This window comes from Mesoplodon densirostris, chromosome 2 (assembly GCF_025265405.1).
Source record: "Mesoplodon densirostris isolate mMesDen1 chromosome 2, mMesDen1 primary haplotype, whole genome shotgun sequence".
Classification (NCBI taxonomy): domain Eukaryota; kingdom Metazoa; phylum Chordata; class Mammalia; order Artiodactyla; family Ziphiidae; genus Mesoplodon; species Mesoplodon densirostris.
The window spans coordinates 140838618-140859833 of NC_082662.1; the positions used below are offsets into that span (position 1 = coordinate 140838618).

General features: G+C 35.7%; 1 protein-coding gene across 1 annotated transcript in view; it reads right to left on the reverse strand.

Annotated features, from left to right (window-relative positions):
- Window positions 1-4268: 4268 nt before the first annotated feature.
- Window positions 4269-21216, reverse strand: part of LOC132483169 (membrane cofactor protein-like) — a 31414-nt gene continuing 14466 nt past the window's right edge. The window contains exons 4-10 of the mRNA XM_060088418.1: window positions 19070-19155; window positions 18019-18216; window positions 11665-11847; window positions 9235-9282; window positions 5479-5532; window positions 4935-4970; window positions 4269-4423 (exon numbers count right to left, since the gene is read on the reverse strand). Coding sequence (XP_059944401.1) covers window positions 4269-4423; window positions 4935-4970; window positions 5479-5532; window positions 9235-9282; window positions 11665-11847; window positions 18019-18216; window positions 19070-19155 — 760 coding nt within the window. The remainder of the gene's footprint in view (window positions 4424-4934; window positions 4971-5478; window positions 5533-9234; window positions 9283-11664; window positions 11848-18018; window positions 18217-19069; window positions 19156-21216) is intronic.

Genomic DNA, 21216 nt, shown 5'->3' on the forward strand with positions numbered 1-21216 from the left:
TTTTCATTTATTTCTGATTGGACTTTATGATTTCTTTCCTTCTGCTAACTTTGCGGTTTTTTGTTCTTTTTCTATAATTGCTTTAGATGTAAGGTTAGGTTGTTTATTTGAGATGTTTCTTGTTTCTTGAGGTAGGATTGTATTGTTATAAGTTTCCCTCTTACAACTGCTTTTGCTGCATCCTATAGGTTTTGGGTCATTGTGTTTTCATTGTCATTTGTTTCTAGGTATTTTTTGATTTCTTCTTTGATTTTTTCAGTTATCTCTTGGTTATTTATTAGTGTGTTGTTTAGCCTCCATTTGTTTGTATTTTTTACAGTTTTTTCCTGAAAAAAAATTTTTTTTTAAAGAAGATGTTGGGGGTAGAAGTTTATTAATTTATGTATCTATTTTTGCTGTGTTGGGTCTTCATTTCTGTGCGAGGGCTTTCTCTAGTTGTGGCAAGTGGGGGCCACTCTTCATCGCAGTGTGCGGGCCTCTCACTATCGTGGCCTCTCTTGTTGTGCAGCACAGGCTCCAGACGTGTAGGCTCAGTAGTTGTGGCTCATGGGCTTAGTTGCTCCGTGGCATGTGGGATCTTCCCAGACCAGGGCTTGAACCTGTGTCCCCTGCATTAGCAGGCAGATTCTCAACCACTGTGCCACCAGAGAAGCCCTTTCCTGAAATTGATATCTAGTCTCATAGCATTGTGGTCAGAAAAGATACTTGATACGATTTCAATATTTTTATATTTACCAAGGTTTGATTTGTGACCCAAGATATGATCTATCCTGGAGAATGTTCCATGAGCACTTGAGAAGAAAGTGTATTCTGTTGTTTCAGGAATGAATGTCCTATAAATATCAATTAAGTGCATCTTGTTTAATGTGTCCTTTAAAGCTTGTGTTTCCTTATTTATTTTCATATTGGATGATCTGTCCAGTGGTGAAAGTGGGGTGTTACACTCTCCTACTATTATTGTGTTAGTGTCAATTTCCCTTTTATGGCTCTTAGCATTTGCCTTATGTATTGAGGTGCTCCTATGTTGGATGCATAAATACTTACAATTGTTATTTCTTCTTGGATTGATCCCTTGATCATTATGTAGTGTCCTTCTTTGTCCCTTGAAATAGTCTTTATTTTAAAGTCTATTTTGTCTGATATGAGAATTGCTACTCCAGCTTTCTTTTCCATTTGCACTGAAAACCTTTTTCCATCCCCTCACTTTCAGTCTGTATGTGTCCCTAGGTCTGAAGTGGGTCTCTTGTAGACAGCATATATATGGGTCTTGTTTTTGTAACCATTCAGGGAGCCTGTGTCTTTTTAAAATTTATTTATTTTTGTGTGGTACGCGGGCCTCTCACTGTTGTGGCCTCTCCCGTTGCGGAGCACAGGCTCTGGACGCGCAGGCTCAGCAGCCATGGCTCACGGGCCTAGCCGCTCCATGGCATGTGGGATCTTCCTGGACCGGGGCATGATCCCATGTCCCCTGTGTCGGCAGGCAGACTCTCAACCACTGTGCCACCAGGGAAGCCCACTCTGAATTCTTTTTCAGGTACACTGCTTATTTCCTCTTCATTTGTTTGGTCTGGTGCGTTTTTACTTTGCTCCTTCACCTGTTGCGTATTTCCCTGTCTCCTCATTTTGCTTAAGTTGCTGTGTTTGGGGTCTCGTTTTCTTAGGCTGCAGGTTCGTAGTTCCCATTGTTTTTGGTGTCTGCCCCCAGTGGGTAAGTTTAGTTCAGTGGGTTGTGTAGGCTTCCTCATGGAGGGGACTGGTGCCTGTGTTTTGGTGGATGAGCCTGGTTCTTTTCTTTCTGGTGGGCAGAACCACGTCTGGTGGTGTGTTTTGGCGTGTCTGTGAACTCATTATGATTTCAGGCAGCCTCTTTGCTAATGGGTGGGGTTGTGCTCCCATCTTGCTGGTTGTTTGGCATGGGGTATCCAGCACTGGAGCTTGCTGGTCATTGAGTGGAGCAGGGTCTTAGTCTTGAGACAGAGATCTCAGGGAGAGCTCTTGCCAACTGGTATTACTTGGGGCTGGGAGGTCTCTGGTGGTCTGATGTACTGACCTTGGCTCTCCCACCTCAGAAGCTCAGGCCTGACACCCAGCCAGAGCACCCAGACCCTGTCAGGCACATGGCTCAGAAGAAAAGGGAGAAAAAATAGAACGAAAGAAAAAACAATAATAAAATAAAAGAAAATAAAGTTATTAAAATTAAAAAATTATTAAAGTAAAACAATTAAAAAGTAATGAAAGAAAAAAGAAGAGGGCAACCAAAGCAATAAACAAATCCACCAATGATAATAAGCGCTGAAAACTATACTAAGATAAACATAAAAATCAGAAAGTAGTCAGTTGCATACAGCAAACCCCAAGTCCACACTTGCTCCCAAAATCCACTGCCTCAATTTTGGGATGATTTGTTATCTATTCAGGTGTTCCACAGATGGAGGGTACATCAAGTTGATTGTGGAGATTTAATCTGCTGCTCCTGAGGCTGAACGGAGAAATTTCCCTTTCTCTTCTTTGTTTGCACAGCTCCTGGGGTTCACCTTTGGATTTGGCCCCATCTCTGCATGTAGGTCGCCCTCTGGCATCTGTTCTTTGCCCAGACAGGAGGAGGTTAAAGGAGCGGCTGATTGGGTGCTCTGGCTCACTCAGGTCGGGGGGAGTGACGGGTATGGAATGCGGGGCGAGCCAGTGGCGGCAGAGGCCAGTGTGACGTTGCAACAGCCTGAGGCATGCCGTGTGTTCTCCTGAGGAAATTCTCCCTGGATCACGGGACAATGGCAGTGGCGGGCTGCACAGACTCCTGGGAGGGGAGGTGTGGATAGTGACCTGTGCTTGCACACAGGATTCTTGGTGGCTGCAGCAGCACCCTTAGCGTTTCATGCCCGTCTCTGGTGTCTGCAGTGATAGCCGCGGTTCGTACCTGTCTCTGAAGCTTGTTTAGGCGGTTTTCTGAACTTCCTCTCCTCGTGCACCCTGAAACAATGGTCTCTTGACTCTTCTGCAGTTCCAGACTTTTTCCCGGACCCCCTCCTGTTTAGCTGTGGTGCACTAGCCTCCTTCAGGCTGTGTTCACGCAGCCAACCCCAGTCCTCTCCCTGGATTCTGAACTCCAAAGCCTGAGCCTCTGCTCCCAGCCCCTACCCGCCCCAGCAGATGAGCAGACAAGCTTCTCAGGCTGGTGAGTGCTGGTCGGCACTGATCCTCTGTGCAGGAATCTCTCCGCTGTGCCCTCTGCACCCTGTTGCTGTGCTCTCCTCTGTGGCTCCGAAGCTTCCCCCTCACCCACCCCTGTCTCATCTGCAATGAGACAGTGAAGGGGCTTCCTAGTCTGTGGAAACCTTTCCTCCTTCACAGCTCCCTCCCAGAAGTACAGGTCCCATCCCTATTCTTTTGTCTCTGTTTTTTCTTTTTTCTTTTGCCCTACCCAGGTATGTGGGGAGTTTTTTGCCTTTTGGGGAGTCTGAGGTCTTCTGCCAGTGTTCAGTAGGTGTTCTGTAGGAGTTGTTTCACATGTAGATGTATTTTTGATGTATGTGTGGGGAGGAAGGTGATCTCCATGTCTTAATCCTTCGCCATCTTGAATATCCTCTGTACACTTTCTTTTTATTCTAAGCACCCCACTGATTTTTTTATTTTTACAGATAAAGACAAAACTAATGAGTTGCCTTATAAATCCTACCTCTTTCAGTAACTTGAAGTTTAACCCCATCAGTTTTACTGCCACTTAGTAAATTAAGAGAACATAAATGGGAAATCAAATAATGCTGCTTTTAATTCCCCAGTTATATAAATAACAACTCCAAATGAAATCAAATTTTAACTACATAGCTTCTTACAGTGACCTAAGTTGGACAGATAAATGGAGATTTTCATCATAAAAATTCCAGTGAATATAAATGTCAAAGTCTCCAGTGAACCATTTAAAATTTCATATTGGCCACCAGTCCAATCTAGGAAGTAGGGTACACCTAGGGTAGGGAAAATCCTCTAACAGTCCATGATTTGCTGCAGAACTTAAACCTCAAATCCCACAGAAATTTTTCCTACAGTCATAATAACTGATGAAATTCTGCACAAATTGCTCCTGTTGCAGTGATATTAGAAGCAGCTAAAAACATTTTTAGTAATGAAATGCAATTCAGACAGCACACTCATGCAGGCACATTTTAGAAAAACACAGTACGCAATACAGAGGACAAAAAAAACTGCACAAAAGTATGTCAAAAGTACAAAGTTTAGAATAAGTTAGAGGAAACATGCTTTGATTTACCCTTTCATCTCTTCTTTCTTCTTCTTCTCCTTTCCTTCTTCTTGTTTTCCTTTTTCTCCTTTTCCTCCTTTTCTTCCTTCTCTTTCATATCCTTCTCCTCTTTCTTCTCACTGTGAAGACTTCTGTACAACCAGGTACAAAATACTACAACAGCAACAACTACAAGAAAACAGGAAACAAATGACATGTGACTCTGAAAACTAATCACCAAGATTCCAAACGAAGCAGAAGAAATAAACATTGGTTACATTTCTGAGGTTAGAAAATGTTATTTTATTTAAGCCCATAACATTTATTTTCCATCTCAACCCTTCAGTATCTAAATCCAATCCCCTGGAATCACTTAAACAGTCCACAATAAGTCAGAGTCTTTGCTTAATTTAGAAAATTACCAAAAGCATATTTGGTAAATAAACTCATATGACTAATAATTTTGAAAAAACGTGTATCACTTAGGGTTTGTTACTAAGTGGATATGTAGAATATAAAAGAATATACAATCACCAACACAAGGTAGTATATCACAGAAAAGGTCAGGTTTTTTTAGACTGTTCTACTCAATTTCAACCTATAAAAACTACAGCAACTGAAAAGTCATTGAAAAAATAATGTGCATCTCATCTTCATATTACATTTTCATTTAAGTGGTATCGAAGTTTGAGATACTTACTTGCAGTAAAAATAATCAGAGCAATGATTCCTGCATCTGAGAAAAAATGAAAACAGTTTTGAAGATATTAAGCATCTATGGGTCCTAGATAGCAGCTGTATTTTAATTTTGATCAGATCATCTAAAAACTACAGCAAAAATGTTTATCAATCTAGTTTTAGCATGTTTGCTACTGCATCCAAGTCATTTTGATCACAGAAAACTTTTAAACAGATTCCAGGTACAGGATCCACCTTGTGAAACTCTTAACAGGAGCCTCATTTTTCATTGTTTTGTACTTTAGCTACCACACCAGGTTATTTTGTATAGGTTACTAGTACTGTTAGAATTTACTAGATTAGAGAAAATTATCTACATGTGTCTGTATATACTACCACTTACATTTGTCATGGTACCTGCACTAATAAAATAACTATAAATGTCAATTATTACTAATTATTTGTGACACATTGTTTCTTCCCTACCTACAAATGATTGGAACATGATATTTCCATGTAGAACTCTAAGGTCTCATAGTACAGGGTTATTAATAATGAAATAATACCTAAATCCTCAAAGTCATCAAGTGATAGTATTTCATCACTGGCATTGGTATATCCTAGGAAAAAAATGGAAATAGGTAAAATCAAAGACTAAATAAATCTTAAAGATCTATAAATTCATTGGTTTTGGTCTTGTGCCTTTTTATAATTCATAATTATAATTTAATTTTCCTTATAAATTATATTCATGTTTCTCATTAAAAGTTGCATCATAAAATATTATAAATTTATATTCAATGCCATCAACATTCTTCTTCCTGTCCACTGATATTCCTTGTGACTAATTCTGCAGTATAGCAAGCAAATTTATCATTAGTGTATTCCAAAAAATTAGGCTTGAATTCAATATGATTCTACTTAAAAGATAGAGGAGGGCTTAAAAATGATTTAGAAGTTGCTCTGGAGTAGAAAGACTCTTGAACATTATACAGGCCATTTATAAAATATTCGTGGCTAACATCATACTCAATGTTGAAATACTAAATTTTTTTTTCCCTTACGATCAGGAACAACACAGAATTCCTGCATTTGCCACTTCAATTCAATGTAACATTGGAAGTTTGGGTCAGAATCATTATGTAAAAAAGAAGTTAAAAATATCCAGATGGGAAAGAAGAAATAAAATGATCTCTCTTTATAGATGACATGATTTTTTACATAGAAAGCTCTATAAAGATCACACATGTACACACAAACACATACACAACTGTTAGAACTAATACATAAATTCAGCAAAGTTGAAGGATACAAAATGAACACACAAAAATCAGTTGTGTTTCTATACATTAACAATGAACAATCCAAAAATGAAATTAAGCAAACAATTCCATTTACAATAGCATTAAAAAGAATAAAATACTCAAATAAACTTAACCAAGGAGATGAAAGGCTTGTCCATTGAAAACTATAAAAATTGCTGAAAGAAAGTGAAGAAGACATAAATAAATGGAAAGATATCCTGTGGTCATGGACAGGAAGACTTAATATTGTTAAGATGTTAATACTACATAAAACAATTTACAGATTAAATGCACTCTCTATCACCATCTTGAAAATGTATTTTGCAGAAAAAGAAAAATACAACCTATAATTTATATGGAATCTCAAGGGACTAGCAACAGCCAAGACAATCTTGAAAAAGAAGAGCAATGTTGAAAGGGCTCATACTTCCTGATTTCAAAACTTACTAAAAAGCTACAATAATACAACAGAATGATACTGGCATAGAGACAGACATACAGACCAATGGTATAGAATATAGGGCCCAGAAATAAACCCTTGCTTATATGGTCAAATGATTGTTCACAAGGGTGCTAAGAGCATTCAATGGGGAAAGGGCAGTCTTTTCAACAATGATTTTTGGAAAACTGGATATACACATGCAAAGAATGAAATTTGACACTTATCTTACACCATATACAAAAATTAATTCAAAATGGATCAAAAACAAAAGACTTAAAACTATAAAACTCTTAGAAGAAAACATAGAGGACAAATTTCATGATGTTGAACTGGCAATGACTTCTTAGATGTGACACCAAAAGCATAGGCAACAAAAGAAAAAATAGATATATTGGACTACATCAAAATTTAAAACTTTTGTGCATCAAAGGACACTATCAACAGAGTAAAAACCAACTCACAGAATGGGCAGAAACATCTGTAAATCATACATCTGATAAGGTATTGATATCCGAAATATATTACGAATTCCTAAAACTCAATAACAACAACAAAAAGCCATTTTACAAATGGGAAAGGGACTTAAATAGACATTTCTCCAAAGAAGATATGCAAATGGTCAAGAAGCACATGAAAAGCTGCTCACCATATCACTAATCGTTAGGGGAATAAAAGCCACAATGAGATACTACTTCACACCTATTAACTAACATAGATTATGATGGTTATTATATAAAAAACAGAAATTAACATGTGTTGGCAAAGATTTTGAGGAATTAGAAACTTTGTACATCATTTGTGGGAATGAAAATGGTGCTGCCATTTAAAAACTTTTTAAAAATGGAAGACAGTATGGATGTTCCTCCAAAAATTAAACAAGAATTAATATATAACACAACAATTCCACTCCAAGGTATATACCCCAAAAAAAATTTCAAAAGAGGGACTCAAACAGATACTTGAATGCCAATATTCTGAAAAGCATTGTTTAGAATGTCAAAAGGTGAAAACAACCCAGTATCTATTGACAGATGAATGAATAAATAAAATGTGGTATATACAAACACTGGAATATTTTCAGCCATAAAAAGGAATAAAGTTCTGATAAAAGGTGGATGAACTTTGAAGACATTATGCTAAGTGGAATAACCCAGACACAAAGGGACAAATGTAAAGTACCACTTAAATGAGGTATCTAGGTAAGTTAAATTCAGAGACAGAAAGTAGAAAGAGGTTATTGAATGTGGGAGGAGGGAGAAAGGAGCATTACTGCTTAATGGGTATAAAGTTTTAGTTTGAGATGATGAAAAAGTTTTAGAGATAGATAGTAGTGATGGTTGCACAACAATGTGAATGTATATAATGCTACTGAATTGGATGAAATGGTAAGAAAAATTAAATAAATGTTGATCTGGAAAAATTACAGTAAGCGTTCTGCCAGACATTAAAACATATTATAGTACTAGAGTGAAAAACAACAACTTGGTGTTGGCACAGATATGGACAGAGTTCAAGGGAACAGATAGTAGACTAAAACACCTATGGATTTAATGGATGATAAAAAGTGGCACCTCAAAACACTTGGAGAGAAGACAAGTTATTCAACAAATGGTGCTACTTTGCCATTGGATGGGGGTGGGTGGAGTGAAGAGGGACCCAATCTCATTCCACATACCATAATGAAATTCAGATGTACCAAAGATTTAAATCCAAAGAATGTAATTAGGATGCATGGTTGAAATGTTTATATAATTTCAGCTTGAGGAAGTCCTAAAACTTTTATAAGAAAGATACAACACTCATAGCCATTAGGGAAAATTCGATATATCCAGCTACCTATTAATGTAAATGTTTTGTACATATAAATGACCACCAATAGGAGAATAGTTAAATAAAATATGATGGCATATATTAAAGTCATCATTTAAAAGGATGAGAATAAATCAAAATACAATCCCAATATAAGACATTAAGTGGAAAAATGCTAGTTTCAAAAAAATATGAACAGTATTATGCCATTTTTGTTTAAGAAAATAAACACCAAATTAAATGTATAGCTACATATATAAGGATTTTGATGTACAGAAATAGATACAAAGACACCCTAACAGTGATTAACTAAGGTAATAGGCTAGGAAGGAAGAACTAATCTTTTACTCTGTATACTTCTGTAATGTTTGAAAATTTACAAAAATATATTCATGTATAAAAATATACTCAGGTAACAAAAAGTTATAAAAAGCAACCCATATCTAATAGTACAGTATAAAATCCTAAAAGAAAACTGACTGAAAATAAAGCAAAAAAAAAAAAAAAGGAAAAAAAATAACAACCCTAGGAAAAAAGTTCACTTCACATTAAAAGGGCTTTAATTTATAGTAAGTTCAAATCAATAGCAACAAAAAAGTTTTAGAAACCTAATAGAAAAATGAACAAAGAACATGAATAAATAAATGTAGACAGAAAAAGTTAAGCCTCACTGATAATTAAAGAAATGCAAATTAAAATAAGACATGATTTTACACCCATCACTTTATAAATTTCTTAACTATAAGTAGGATAAAGAGTTACGGAACCTGGATATTTTGAAAGTGGAGTCTTGGTTGGATGAGTAGGCTTGTAACCTGGAAAAATAAATTTGACTCAATTCACCATCCTTGTCAATACAAAATTATGAATTTAATTTTGGTTTTTAATTTTTTTTAAGATTATTTCTCAAAATAAATAATACACATACACTCAGAACTTTGCAATTCTACTCCTGGGTTTAACCTAAATATATATTTGTACAAGTGCATAAGGATGTGTATATAAAATGTTCACTACAACTTTGTATTTTATAATGAAAATCCTAGTAGTTAACTAATTATAAATCATAAAATTTATGTATTCTTTTAAAAGATCCAAGTAGTATATTCCATAATTTTTTTCTTTTTCACTAAGGATTTCTTGGACATTTTTTCATATTAGCACATTTAGGTCTGACTTAACACCATTATATGTTGCTACTGATCCTTTTGGTATAGTCTTTCTCTAACTGATGATAAAAAATGATTGACAATCCCATAAGGAGAGTTGACTTTTTATTTTAAAAAAAAGATCAGGGCTTCCCTGGTGGCGCAGTGGTTGAGAGTCCGCCTGCCGATGCAGGGGACGCGAGTTCGTGCCCCGGTCCGGGGAGATATCACATGCCGCGGGGCGGCTGGGCCCATGAGCCATGGCCACTGAGCCTGCGCATCCGGAGCCTGTGCTCCACAACGGGAGAGGCCACAACAGTGAGAGGCCCACATACCGCAAAAAAAAAAAAAAAAAAAAAAGATCACTGTAGCTTCTTCTCTTCATAGGCTTTTTCTCACAAACAATTCACATCTTCTTCAAACACTAAACTGAATCAGTGTTTTATAAGTCCTCATGAAATGTTTATGGTCAACTTTCAAAAGAGCATATCAACAAATATAGTATACCACAGTGTATAGGCCCACTAGGACATGGATGCGTCAATGAATATAAATTTCATATGCAATCTTTATATATCATCCACCAAAAAAACATCTCTTTTCCCACAAAACTTCACAGCACTCACCAAGGTACTGAAGGAGGTTACTGGGTACCAGGTTTATAGGAATTATATAAGGTGTTCTAATTACCATGTTAACATGAATAATCCCCCTCAATCCTTCAAAATATCAGGGCAATAGGAAACAAACAAATTAGATGCCAGTAATTGACTTTAGTTTGAGTCATTAGACAACAGGAAACTAGAACCCACAGAAATGATGTTACTTGAGTGAGCAGAGCCACACTGGGACCCTGAATGCAGTCTGCCCAGGTTAATGCTCTTCCCTCTCTTCCTCTTGTCTCTTGCTTCTGCTGCAACTAAAAGGAAGAAGCCAGAGAAAGCAGCCCTGAAATCAGGAAGATAATTCCTTCTACCATATCAAAATAGTCTCTCAAGTCTTAAGCAGAGCAGCTAATTAGTAGTCCCTGCCAGAAATCCTCCATTTCATTTCAATAAGTAAGGATTTCTCCTGCCTTTCTGTTGTTATGAAATTTACTTTCTGTTGCCAAATAAAAATGCCCAGTAAAGAGACAAATGATATTTGTATGAGGTGGGGAGTGGTAGAAATACTGGTCTTATTCTGGTGACAACAGAAATTTCCCAGTATAAAAAGAACCAAACTGGTTGCAGTCTGGAAAATGAAACATAGTCCTGGACCTGGAAGATACCCTGTAAAGGTGATGCTGTAAGTCATACAAGCTACCTAAGAGCTTTCTAGATGCCAGGCACTGTGCTAAGTGCTTTAAATGGATCCCATTTTGACTTTGCTATCACCCAGTGAGGAAGGCATTAACTCATACATGTAAGTAAATATATTTAAAGTTCATGTAACTTGTCCAAGTTCACACATCTGTTGATATCTGTGGACTATGGCAAATACTTTTAGAATCACTAAGCATAACAACTAAAATGGCTGTAAATATATTCTTCCTCTTTTCATTACTAAAAATGATGAATGAGTGTAAATCACATGAATTCAAAGGATTTTTTTGTAAAATATAAGCAGGAAGTTACTAAACCTGAATGGCTCAAAATTGGGAGTTTTGTATTGAGAGGAATCAGCACTGAAGAACAAACCACATGGGATTACTACTTTCATATCATTTATATGAATTATGCCTCTCATTCTTGACTTATATAGGTAAAAATTCCCATGCTTCAATTTACTCTGAAAAATCATTCCCTTCTATTTTTATACATAAAAATACCAAACAAGAGACATTAATATACCTGTGTTTTTTGCTAACAGAATGTGCTAAGACTGTATAAAAACATACAAAATCACAACAGCAGAATTCTATGTAAGTTCTGTCATACATCTCTCATGGAAGTGGATACAAGACAGAGTTAAATACAAAGATTTATTTTTTCAATTATTCTTGTCAATGTCAAAGAAATAAAAACTAAAAGACAAAATTTAAAAAAAGGAAAAAGACAACATTTGTACCTTTAATACACTTTGGCATCTCAGGCTCCCAAGTATTATTACCACCACAGAACACTAGGTAGCTGCCATTAAGGTAAAAACCCTGGAGGCATTCAAATATCACCTTTGCTTGGTAGGAAAATTTTTCTCTACTTCCTGATACCATTATTCCATGTTTGAGTACTGGACGTTCACATCTGACCACTGAAAATTGGAGAAATTCCAGAATTAATAAAAAGCTGCTTTCACACAGGACCAGAAAAACTAGTGCAAAGTAGTAATTTCCAGTGGGAAGAAAAAGCTGAGGAATGAAAGGCAAGATGTTAATTGAAAAAAAAAAAGACTTTATTTGTGCATTTGAATTTCAGGCAGATGGATTTAGAGAAACTTAATAACGTTTTTCCACCTAGAACAGACTGTCATTATACTTTATTGGCTTTCCTACATTTTTTCCCATTAATGACAAGTTTTGAGAAGGTGTGACTACCAGGTACAAAATTCAGGGCAAGTTCAAAACTTTTGATACTTTTGATACTCTTTAGCTCTAGGACTTTTTTTAAGGTCATGCTGACACTAATTACAGTAACCTGCTCTTTTAAAAGCAAAGACTTTCTTGAGAAGGTAATATTTGAGTTCGATTTTAAAAGTTGAAAAGAAGCTAGCCAGGCAAAATGCTTAGCCCTCACACCAGTGTACTCTGGTGTTTCCCATTCTACTCTACTTCTTCAAAGTAAAATACAGGTCGTGACCCTCTAGATTGACTTCAATATCTATGAATGTGTTTTGCAGAATTCTGAAAAAAACAAACAAACTGAAAAACACTGGGCTGAGCAGAGAGTTCAAGAGGATATCTTATGAGATTAAATCTGAGCAATAGATAAGGGCCAGATAATATACAGCCTTTTAAACCAGAATAGTGTTCTTCCTCCTTTCCTGTGGATCTGAATTTCCATCAAGTATCACATCATTTCTGTTCAGCCAGAACTTCTTTATCAATTCTTGTGTTCAGGTTGGCTGATGACAAATTCTCCAAATTTTTGTTTATCTGAATCTGTTTTTTATTTATTTCACCTTCAGTTTTGGAAGATTTCTCCTTGACAGTGAATTCTAGGTTAAGTGTTTTATTTTTCTTTCAGCACATTAGCAGAGATTATTGTCTTCTCATTTCCACAGTTCCTTAAGAGACATCAGCTGTCATTCTTAATGTGGGTAATGGGGGGATGGGGGTGGATGGGTGTGTCCTCAATATAATACCTTTTTTCTCTGGCTCCCTTTTATTTTTTGTTTTCAGTAGTTTTACCATGATGTATTTAGTTTGGTGGGGGTTTCTTGGTAAAATTAAAATTTTTACTTATCCTGCTAGGGTCACTGAATTTCTTGTATCTATAGGGTTATAGTTTTGGATCAAATTTGAAATATTTTGGCCCGTGTTTATTCAAATAATTTTCTGTATTCCTTTCTCTCCTCTCTTTCTGAAACTTCAATTACATGTATATTTGACTGCTTGCATTGCCACATTTTTGTTTTTAATTTCAGCCATTCTAATAGTTGGTTAGTGGTATCTCATTGTGATTTTAAATTACATTCCTGTAATTACTAATAATATTGAGCAACTTTTCATGTACTTTTTGCCATCTACATATCACGTTTGGTGAAATATGTCTATTACTAATTTTTGCTCATTTAAAAAAATTGTTTTCTTATTATTGTGTTTTGAGGGTTCTTCCTATATCATAGATACAAGTTAATTATTAGATACGTACTTTGAAAATATTTTCTCCCTATCTATTGCTTTTTGTTGTTGTTCTCTTAATAATATCTTATGCAGTCCAGAAATTTTGAGTTTGGAGTATCCAATTTATTATTTTTTTCTTTAAAGCATCATGCTTTATGGGTTGTATTAGAGAATCTTTGGCTAGGTCACAAATATTTTCTGTGTTTTCTTGTAAAAGTGTTGTAGTTGTAGGTTTCACGTGTATGTCTATGCTTCATTTTGAATAAATGTTTGCATATGGTGCTAACATGGGCTGAGGTTCTTTTTTTTTTTTTTTTTTTTTTACCATATGGGTGTTCAATTGTGCTGGTACCATTTGTTGAAAAAATTGTTCTCCACTGAATTGACTGTATACCTATGAAAATCAACTGGACATATTTACAAGGGTCTAATCCTGGACTCACTATTTTGTTTATTGCTCTATATACCTATCCTTTCACCACTACCAAACTGTCTTGCTTATATGCCTTATAGTATGCTTTATACTAAGTCTTGACATCAGGTAGAGTACATCCTCCAGTTCATTTTCAAAAACTGCTTAACTATTCTAGCTCTTTTGTCTTTCCATATAAATTTCAGAATCAGTTTGTCAATTTATACAAAAAGTTTTACTGGGGTTTCTATTGGGATTATGTTGAATTTATAGATCAATTATAATGAATTTACACCTTTATTATTTTGAGTCTTCCATTTCACGGCCAATGTATAACCCTTTATTTATTTATTTATTTATTTATTTATTTATTTATTTTTTTGCTGTACGCGGGCCTCTCACTGTTGTGGCCTCTCCCGTTGCGGAGCACAGGCTCCGGACGCGCAGGCTCAGCGGCCATGGCTCACGGGCCCAGCCGCTCCGCGGCATATGGGATCCTCCCAGACCGGGGCACGAACCCGTATCCCCTGCATCGGCAGGCGGACTCTCAACCACTGCGCCACCAGGGAGGCCCAACCCTTTATTTATTAATGTCTTTAATTTCCTTTATTAGTGTTTAGTGGTTTATACCATTTAAATCTTTCATATATGTTAGATTTATATGCAAGTATTTTGTGTTTTGGATTTGCAAATAGTTGTTGTAAATAAAACTTTCAGTAATGATTTATTGCTAGTATGTAGACATATGATTGATTTCTGTATGTTGATATTATATTTTGCAACCTTGCTAAAACATCAGTCTTTGGAATTTTCTACATAGACAATCATGTTATAAATGAATACAGACTATTTTATTTCTTTCATTCCAATGTATGTATGCTTATTTCTTTCGCTTGCCTTATTGCAGTGAGTGGGACCTTCAGTACAATGCTGAATAGAGTGATGAACGTAGACATACTTCCTTTCTTCCTACCTTGGGGGGAAAGAAAGTAGATTTTTACTATTAATCATAATGTTAGTTGTGCGATTTTTGTATGTGCCTTTTATCAGGTTGATATAGTTAGTTCCATTCTGTTCCTAGTTTGCTAAGTTTTACCATAAAAAGATGATGAATTCTGTCAATTGTTTTTTTTTTGCATCTATTAAGATGATCATATATTTTTTCATTATAGTCTTTTGATATGGTAAATAACACTGATTAATTTTAAAATCTGAACCAAACTTGCATTTATGGAATAAATCTTACTTGGCTATGATGTATTCTTATTTTTATATATAGCAGGATTTTTTTCTTTTTTTTTTAATTGGAGTAAAACTGCTTTACAATGTTGTGTTAGTTTCTGCAGTACAATGAAAAGGAACGAAATTGGGTCATTTGTAGAGATGTGGATGGACCTAGAGTCTGTTATACAGAGTGAAGTGAGCCAGAAAGAGAAAAACAAATATCATATATTAACACATATATGTGGAATCTAGAAAAATGGTACAGATGAACCTATTTGTAGGGCAGGAATAGAGACGTAGACGTATAGCAGAATTTCATTTGTTGATATTTTGTTGAAAAGTTCTATATTCAATAAGGATATTGTTTACAATTTTCTTTCAATGTTTTTGTCTGGTTTTAGTATCAGGTAATGTCCCCATGAAGTGAGTTGAGAAGCATTTCCTCCTCTTATATTTCTTGAACAGTTTGTGTAGAGGTGCTATTATTTATTCCTGCAATGTGTGGTAGAATTAATTCCCCAAGGAGGCCATCTGGGCCTCAGTTCTCACTGTGGGAAGGTTTTTAACTACAAATTATATTTCCTTAATAGGTATAAGACTATTTAGGTTACCTATATACTCGTGTGAAGATATTTTGGTATTTTTTTGTCTTTCAAGGAATTTGTCAATTTTATTTCAGTTGTCAAATTTATAGGCAGAAAGATGTAATATTACAACTATCATCATTGTAATATTTTTTAACTATCCATTTAAATGTCTGCAGAATAGTGTTGTCCTCTTTTTCATTCTTTTTAAAAAAATTATTTTATTTTATTTATTTTTTTGCGGTATGCGGGCCTCTCACTGTTGTGGAGCATAGGCTCCGGACACACAGGCCCAGTGGCCATGGCTCATGGTCCCAGCCACTCCGTGGCATGTGGGATCCTCCCGGACCAGGGCACGAACCCGTGTCCCCTGCATTGGCAGGCAGACTCTCAACCACTGCGCCACCAGGGAAGTGCCGAAAAATTTATTATTTTAATACAACTTTTTTTTTTAAGAAGATGTTGGGGGTAGGAGTTTATTAACTAATTAATTTATTTTTTGCTGTGTTGGGTCTTCGTTTCTGTGCAAGGGCTCTCTCTAGTTGTGGCAAGCAGGGACCACTCTTCATCGCGATGTGCGGGCCTCTCACTATTGCGGCCTCTCTTGTTGAGGAGCACAGGCTCCAGATGCACAGGCTCAGTAGTTGTGGCTCACGGGCCTAGTTGCTCCATGGCATGTGGGAATCCTCCCAGACCAGGGCTCGAACCCATGTCCCCTGCATTAGCAGGCAGATTCTCAACCACTGCTCCACCAGGGAAGCCCCTAATACAACTTTTAAAGGTTACATTCCATTTACAGTTATTACAAAATATTGGCTATATTCCTCATGTTGTGTAATACATCCTTGTAGCCTATCTTATACCCAATAGTTTGTACCTTCCACGTCCACACCCCTATATTGTCCCTCCTCACTGGTGACCACTAGTTTGTTCTCTGTATCTGTGAGTCTGCTTCTTTTCTGTTATATTTACTAGTTTGTTATATTTTTTAGATTCCACATATAAATGATATCATACAGTATTTGTCTTTCTCTGTCTGACTTATTAAATATATTTTTCTTTCTTGTCAGCCTAGTTATAGCTTTATCTATTTTATTGATCTTCTCCAAGAACCAGAGGTTTGTTTCATTGGTTTCCTCTATTATTTTCTCTTCACAATTTCATTGATTTCTATCTTTATGATCATCTTATGTCTCCTTATTTTGAGTTTACTCTTCTTTTTTTAGTTTTTTAAGGCGGAAGCTTAGATTGTTGATTTGAGACTTTTATTTTTTTCTAACACAAGTATTTCATGCTATAAATTTCCCTTTAAGCAATGCTTTTGTTGTATCACACAAATTTTGATATTTTGATGTATTGTATTTTTCACTTTTACTCAATTCAAAACATTTTCTAACTTCCCTTGTTACTTCATCTTTGACTCATGGGTTAGTAAGGAGTGCCTTTCATAATTTTCAAGTATTTGCGAATTTTCTAGATTAGCCCTGTTTTAATTTCTATGTTTATTCCATTGTGAACAGACAATGCACTTAATGATTTCAGTTCTTTGGAATGTGTTAAAAATAATCTTATTGCCTAGAATATGAGCTACCTTAGAGAATGTCCCATGTGCACTTGAAAAAAGTAAATATTATCCTGTTATTCAGTGGTTTTCTTCCAAGAATCAAATCCCCTCTAGCATGTCCTTGCTTTATGTCACTCTCTAGTGCCTTAAATATTGTTTTAAAAATATATTTTAGGGGCTTCCCTGGTGGCGCAGTGGTTGGGAGTCCACCTGCCGATGCAGGCAACAAAGGTTCGTGCCCCGGTCCAGGAAGATCCCACATGCTGCAGAGCAGCTGGGCCCGTGAGCCATGGCTGCTGAGGCTGCACGTCTGGAGCCTGTGCTCTGCAACGGGAGAGGCCACAACAGTGAGAGGCCTGCATACTGCAAAAAAAAAAAAAAAAAAAAAATATATATATATATATATATATATATATTTTGTTGTTGTTGTTGTTGTTGTTCAGAGTTTATCATTCTTATCAATGAGAAGCTTAGCTTTTTAAAATTTTCTCTACCATTATTTGTAGCCAGAACTCTCAGACATCTTGCAATCTAAGAAAAAAAATCTTTATTTTTGAGGCAGGGTGTGTTGAATTTTTTAGTTCTTTCAAGCAAAAAAATCCTAATACACACACACACACACACACACACACACACACACAATTAGTTCACAATGTGTAAACTGTAATGTCAAGAACATCTGGGGTGAGGGGTGGGAAACCCCACAACTAGAACTATTTTCTCTTCGATTTGGCCTAAATTAAAGTAGAAGTCAATTTAACCAGAGGAAGAAACATGTATGACTGTTTCACTTATAGGTAAAACTATTTACACAGTATTTACAAATGAAGAAGGAAACAAATGGAAACATTATTACCTTTACACAGAGGAGCAGCACTACTCCATTTGCCAGGTCCAGAACAAATAAGCTGGCTCTCTCCAACAAGTGAATATTCATCTGATCCATTTGAAGGATTACAACTGTAAGTTACTAATTCATTATATTCAAATATATTCCTGTAGCTATTGGTGTGTTTTCCATGTTTTATTTTTGGAGGTCGTCCACAAAAAATCTCTTAAAAAGGGGTAAAAAGAGAAAATAAAGGTAAAGGGAAGGTGAAAGAGTAAGACAGCATCAGAAAAGTCCTGTGAACTACCTTCAATAAGTTCTTTAACATGATTTCTAGAAGTTAGTTGTGAATCCTTTATCCATTTAGAGGAGAGATTCCATGAGAAAATGTATTATCCCAAATTCAAATCATGTACAAATAAACTTTAAAGAGCCAAACTCATTGTCTTAAATACCTATATAAAGTACCTATATGAAATACCTATATTTATCTATAAGAACATGCTAAGTTTTGCTCTAATCATCATAAAAGATAGAAATTTAATGAGAAAATATGCTTGTGATTAAAAATAAAATTCACTGCTAGCTAAGAAATGCATATTTATAATTTATAAACATATCCATTCACTACATCCATGGTTCACAATAATACCAAGATATGGTCTTATTTCACTGTCATCCTTGTAAGTTTATGGTGAAATTTTCCAGAATCTACAAATTGGGTGATTTTGCCACAGACTGAATCCAGATGTCTTCCTTTAAGCCAGATATTGAAGAGATTTGCAAAAATATAAAACAATGTCACTATTCCCACTGTTGGTTTTGGAAATTTTTAATTTTTTCATAAAAATATGTTGTATATATTAACATGTATTGACTTTACTGTTCCTAAAAATGATTTAATAATTAACCATTTTAAAAACTTTTGTTTTAATTCCAAAATAATGAATACCAATAGACATAACCCACATAAAGAAAAGCTCTTTGGAATTGTTGCTGATTTAACAGCATAAACAGGTCCTGAAGCCAAGAAGTTTGAAAATTCCTAATCTAAATTCTAAAGTGAGAATTTACTTACTTTCACAATGTGGTATCTCATCACTCCAATGCACATTATTTCCAATAAGGTTACAAGTGAGAATTTTTTTTCCTCTTAAGTAATAACTAAATGAAAAAAGAAAAGGTTACTGTTTCTTTAACAACACATGATACTGAAAATTTTTATATGGTTGTTTTTCTGTACTACAGTAGTTTGAGGGAGAAGTTTCTTAAATGACATGATATAATGAAAGTGCTAACCAAATCTGCAATTTTAATCAAATAGAGTTTCTGCATGTGGACACACACTGTCCACCAGCAAAATGTCTAAATTACTATCATGCCTGTCAGTGTGGCCTCTTCACCATCTCTGGCAAATGCATCACACATTCACTTCTATGCTTTTGCTCACACCATTCTGCTCAGCAAGGACTGAGCAGAGAGATCAGGCCCTAGAGCTTGCCTGCCTGGATTCAAGTCCCAGCTCCATGAATGACTTGTTATTTAAGCTTTGGAAAGTCTCTTATTGTTCCTCTTGCTCAATTTCCTCATCTATGTAAAAGAGATAATAGTACATACTTCATGGGGTTGTTTTGAGAATTAGTTAGCATCTGACACATAGTGAGTGCTAGGTAAGTTTTAGTTCTTTTTAATATTCTTTAGATCAGAATATCTTTCCAGGAATAGCTTGGGAATACTACTTAATGGAATCTTCTCTGATGATTTAAATTCATAGTACTCTCTTCTCCTTCTGGATTCTCATTGTAATGATCATAAATAATGGTATGTATTTGGCACTTCTTATTTACTATTTTGATTTAATATATTATGTTAGTATATATTGTGTTTCTAACCAGGCTACAACTTTTTTTTGAGAAGAGTCTATGCTTTAAGTTTTTGGTACCTCTCAAAGTGCCTAATAGGCTCTCTATATCTATGACAGGATGTTCTAATATTTTTACTTGATCAGTTTAAAAATAATCAGTGAAACTGCTTGTACAAGGTTCCAGTTGACTTTTCCATTAAGCTGTACTCATTTTCTGTATATTAGTGTTTTAGGAGAGGATTTTGGGAAGGTGGTAGAGTTGGAAGCTCTAGGAACCTGTCACCATAACTAGACAAAAACTGCAATGGCAGAATCTGTCTGATGTCACTGTTTGGGAATTCTGGAGTCTGTTGAAGGCTTGCAAGTTCTAGAGGAAAACTCAGACAGGTAAATTGTATTAATTTCAGTCAGTTTCAGCTCTTAGGAAAACAGCAGCAACTTATCCCTATCCTCAGCAGTGTGGCAGGCAACTGTGTGTGTGGCCTGAAGCAGCTTACACACAGGTTACAGGAGGTACAATAGCCAAAAAGACTGTCTTCCAAGTACCAAGGATCTGTACCCTGATTGCTGACTTCTATTTCTGATCACAGAAAGTGGTGGTAGCCATTGTTGTCACACCTCGCCAACTCTTGCAAGCCCTTTCCTTGTTGGCTAAAGTGACTTACATGGGATTTAAAGATCCAGCAACATTTGCTTCTACCTTCATTTTTCATGTTTCCAATCTCAGAAGCCAGGCACTAAAGACTAGGACATTCAAAAACAACTGCATATGTGGGGAATTTTAGAAAGTGAGTGTGCATGTTCAGGGAAAAAACACAGAAACAGCCTGAGAAGACCTTCAGTTTACATCTCAGGTGATCCCTGCCACAGAAACATGACACAAAAGATCAATAAACAAAAACAATAACAAAAACTGCAATGTCTAGGGAAAGGGGAGAATCTGATTTCCAGAGTTACCACATTATTAGATTCCAATGTCCAATATTCCACAAAAAATCACCAGACATACAAAGAAACAGGAAAGTGTGGTCCATTCAGAATAAAAAAACAAATGAACAGAAACTGTTCCTGAAAAATATCTGATGATAGATATATTAGATAAAGACATCAAAATATCTTAAAGATGCTCAAAGAACTAAAGGAAGACTTGGAGAAAGTCAAGAAAATGATGTGTGAACAAAATGGAAGTATCATAAGGAGCTAGAAAACCTAAAAAGGAACCAAAAAGAAATTATGGAGCTTAAAAGTACAATACCTGGTATTAAAAATTCAACAGAGGGATTAAAGGCAAATTTGAGTGGCAGAAGGATCAGTGAACATGAATATAGAATGGTGGAGGTTACTGAGTCTGAGGAACAGAA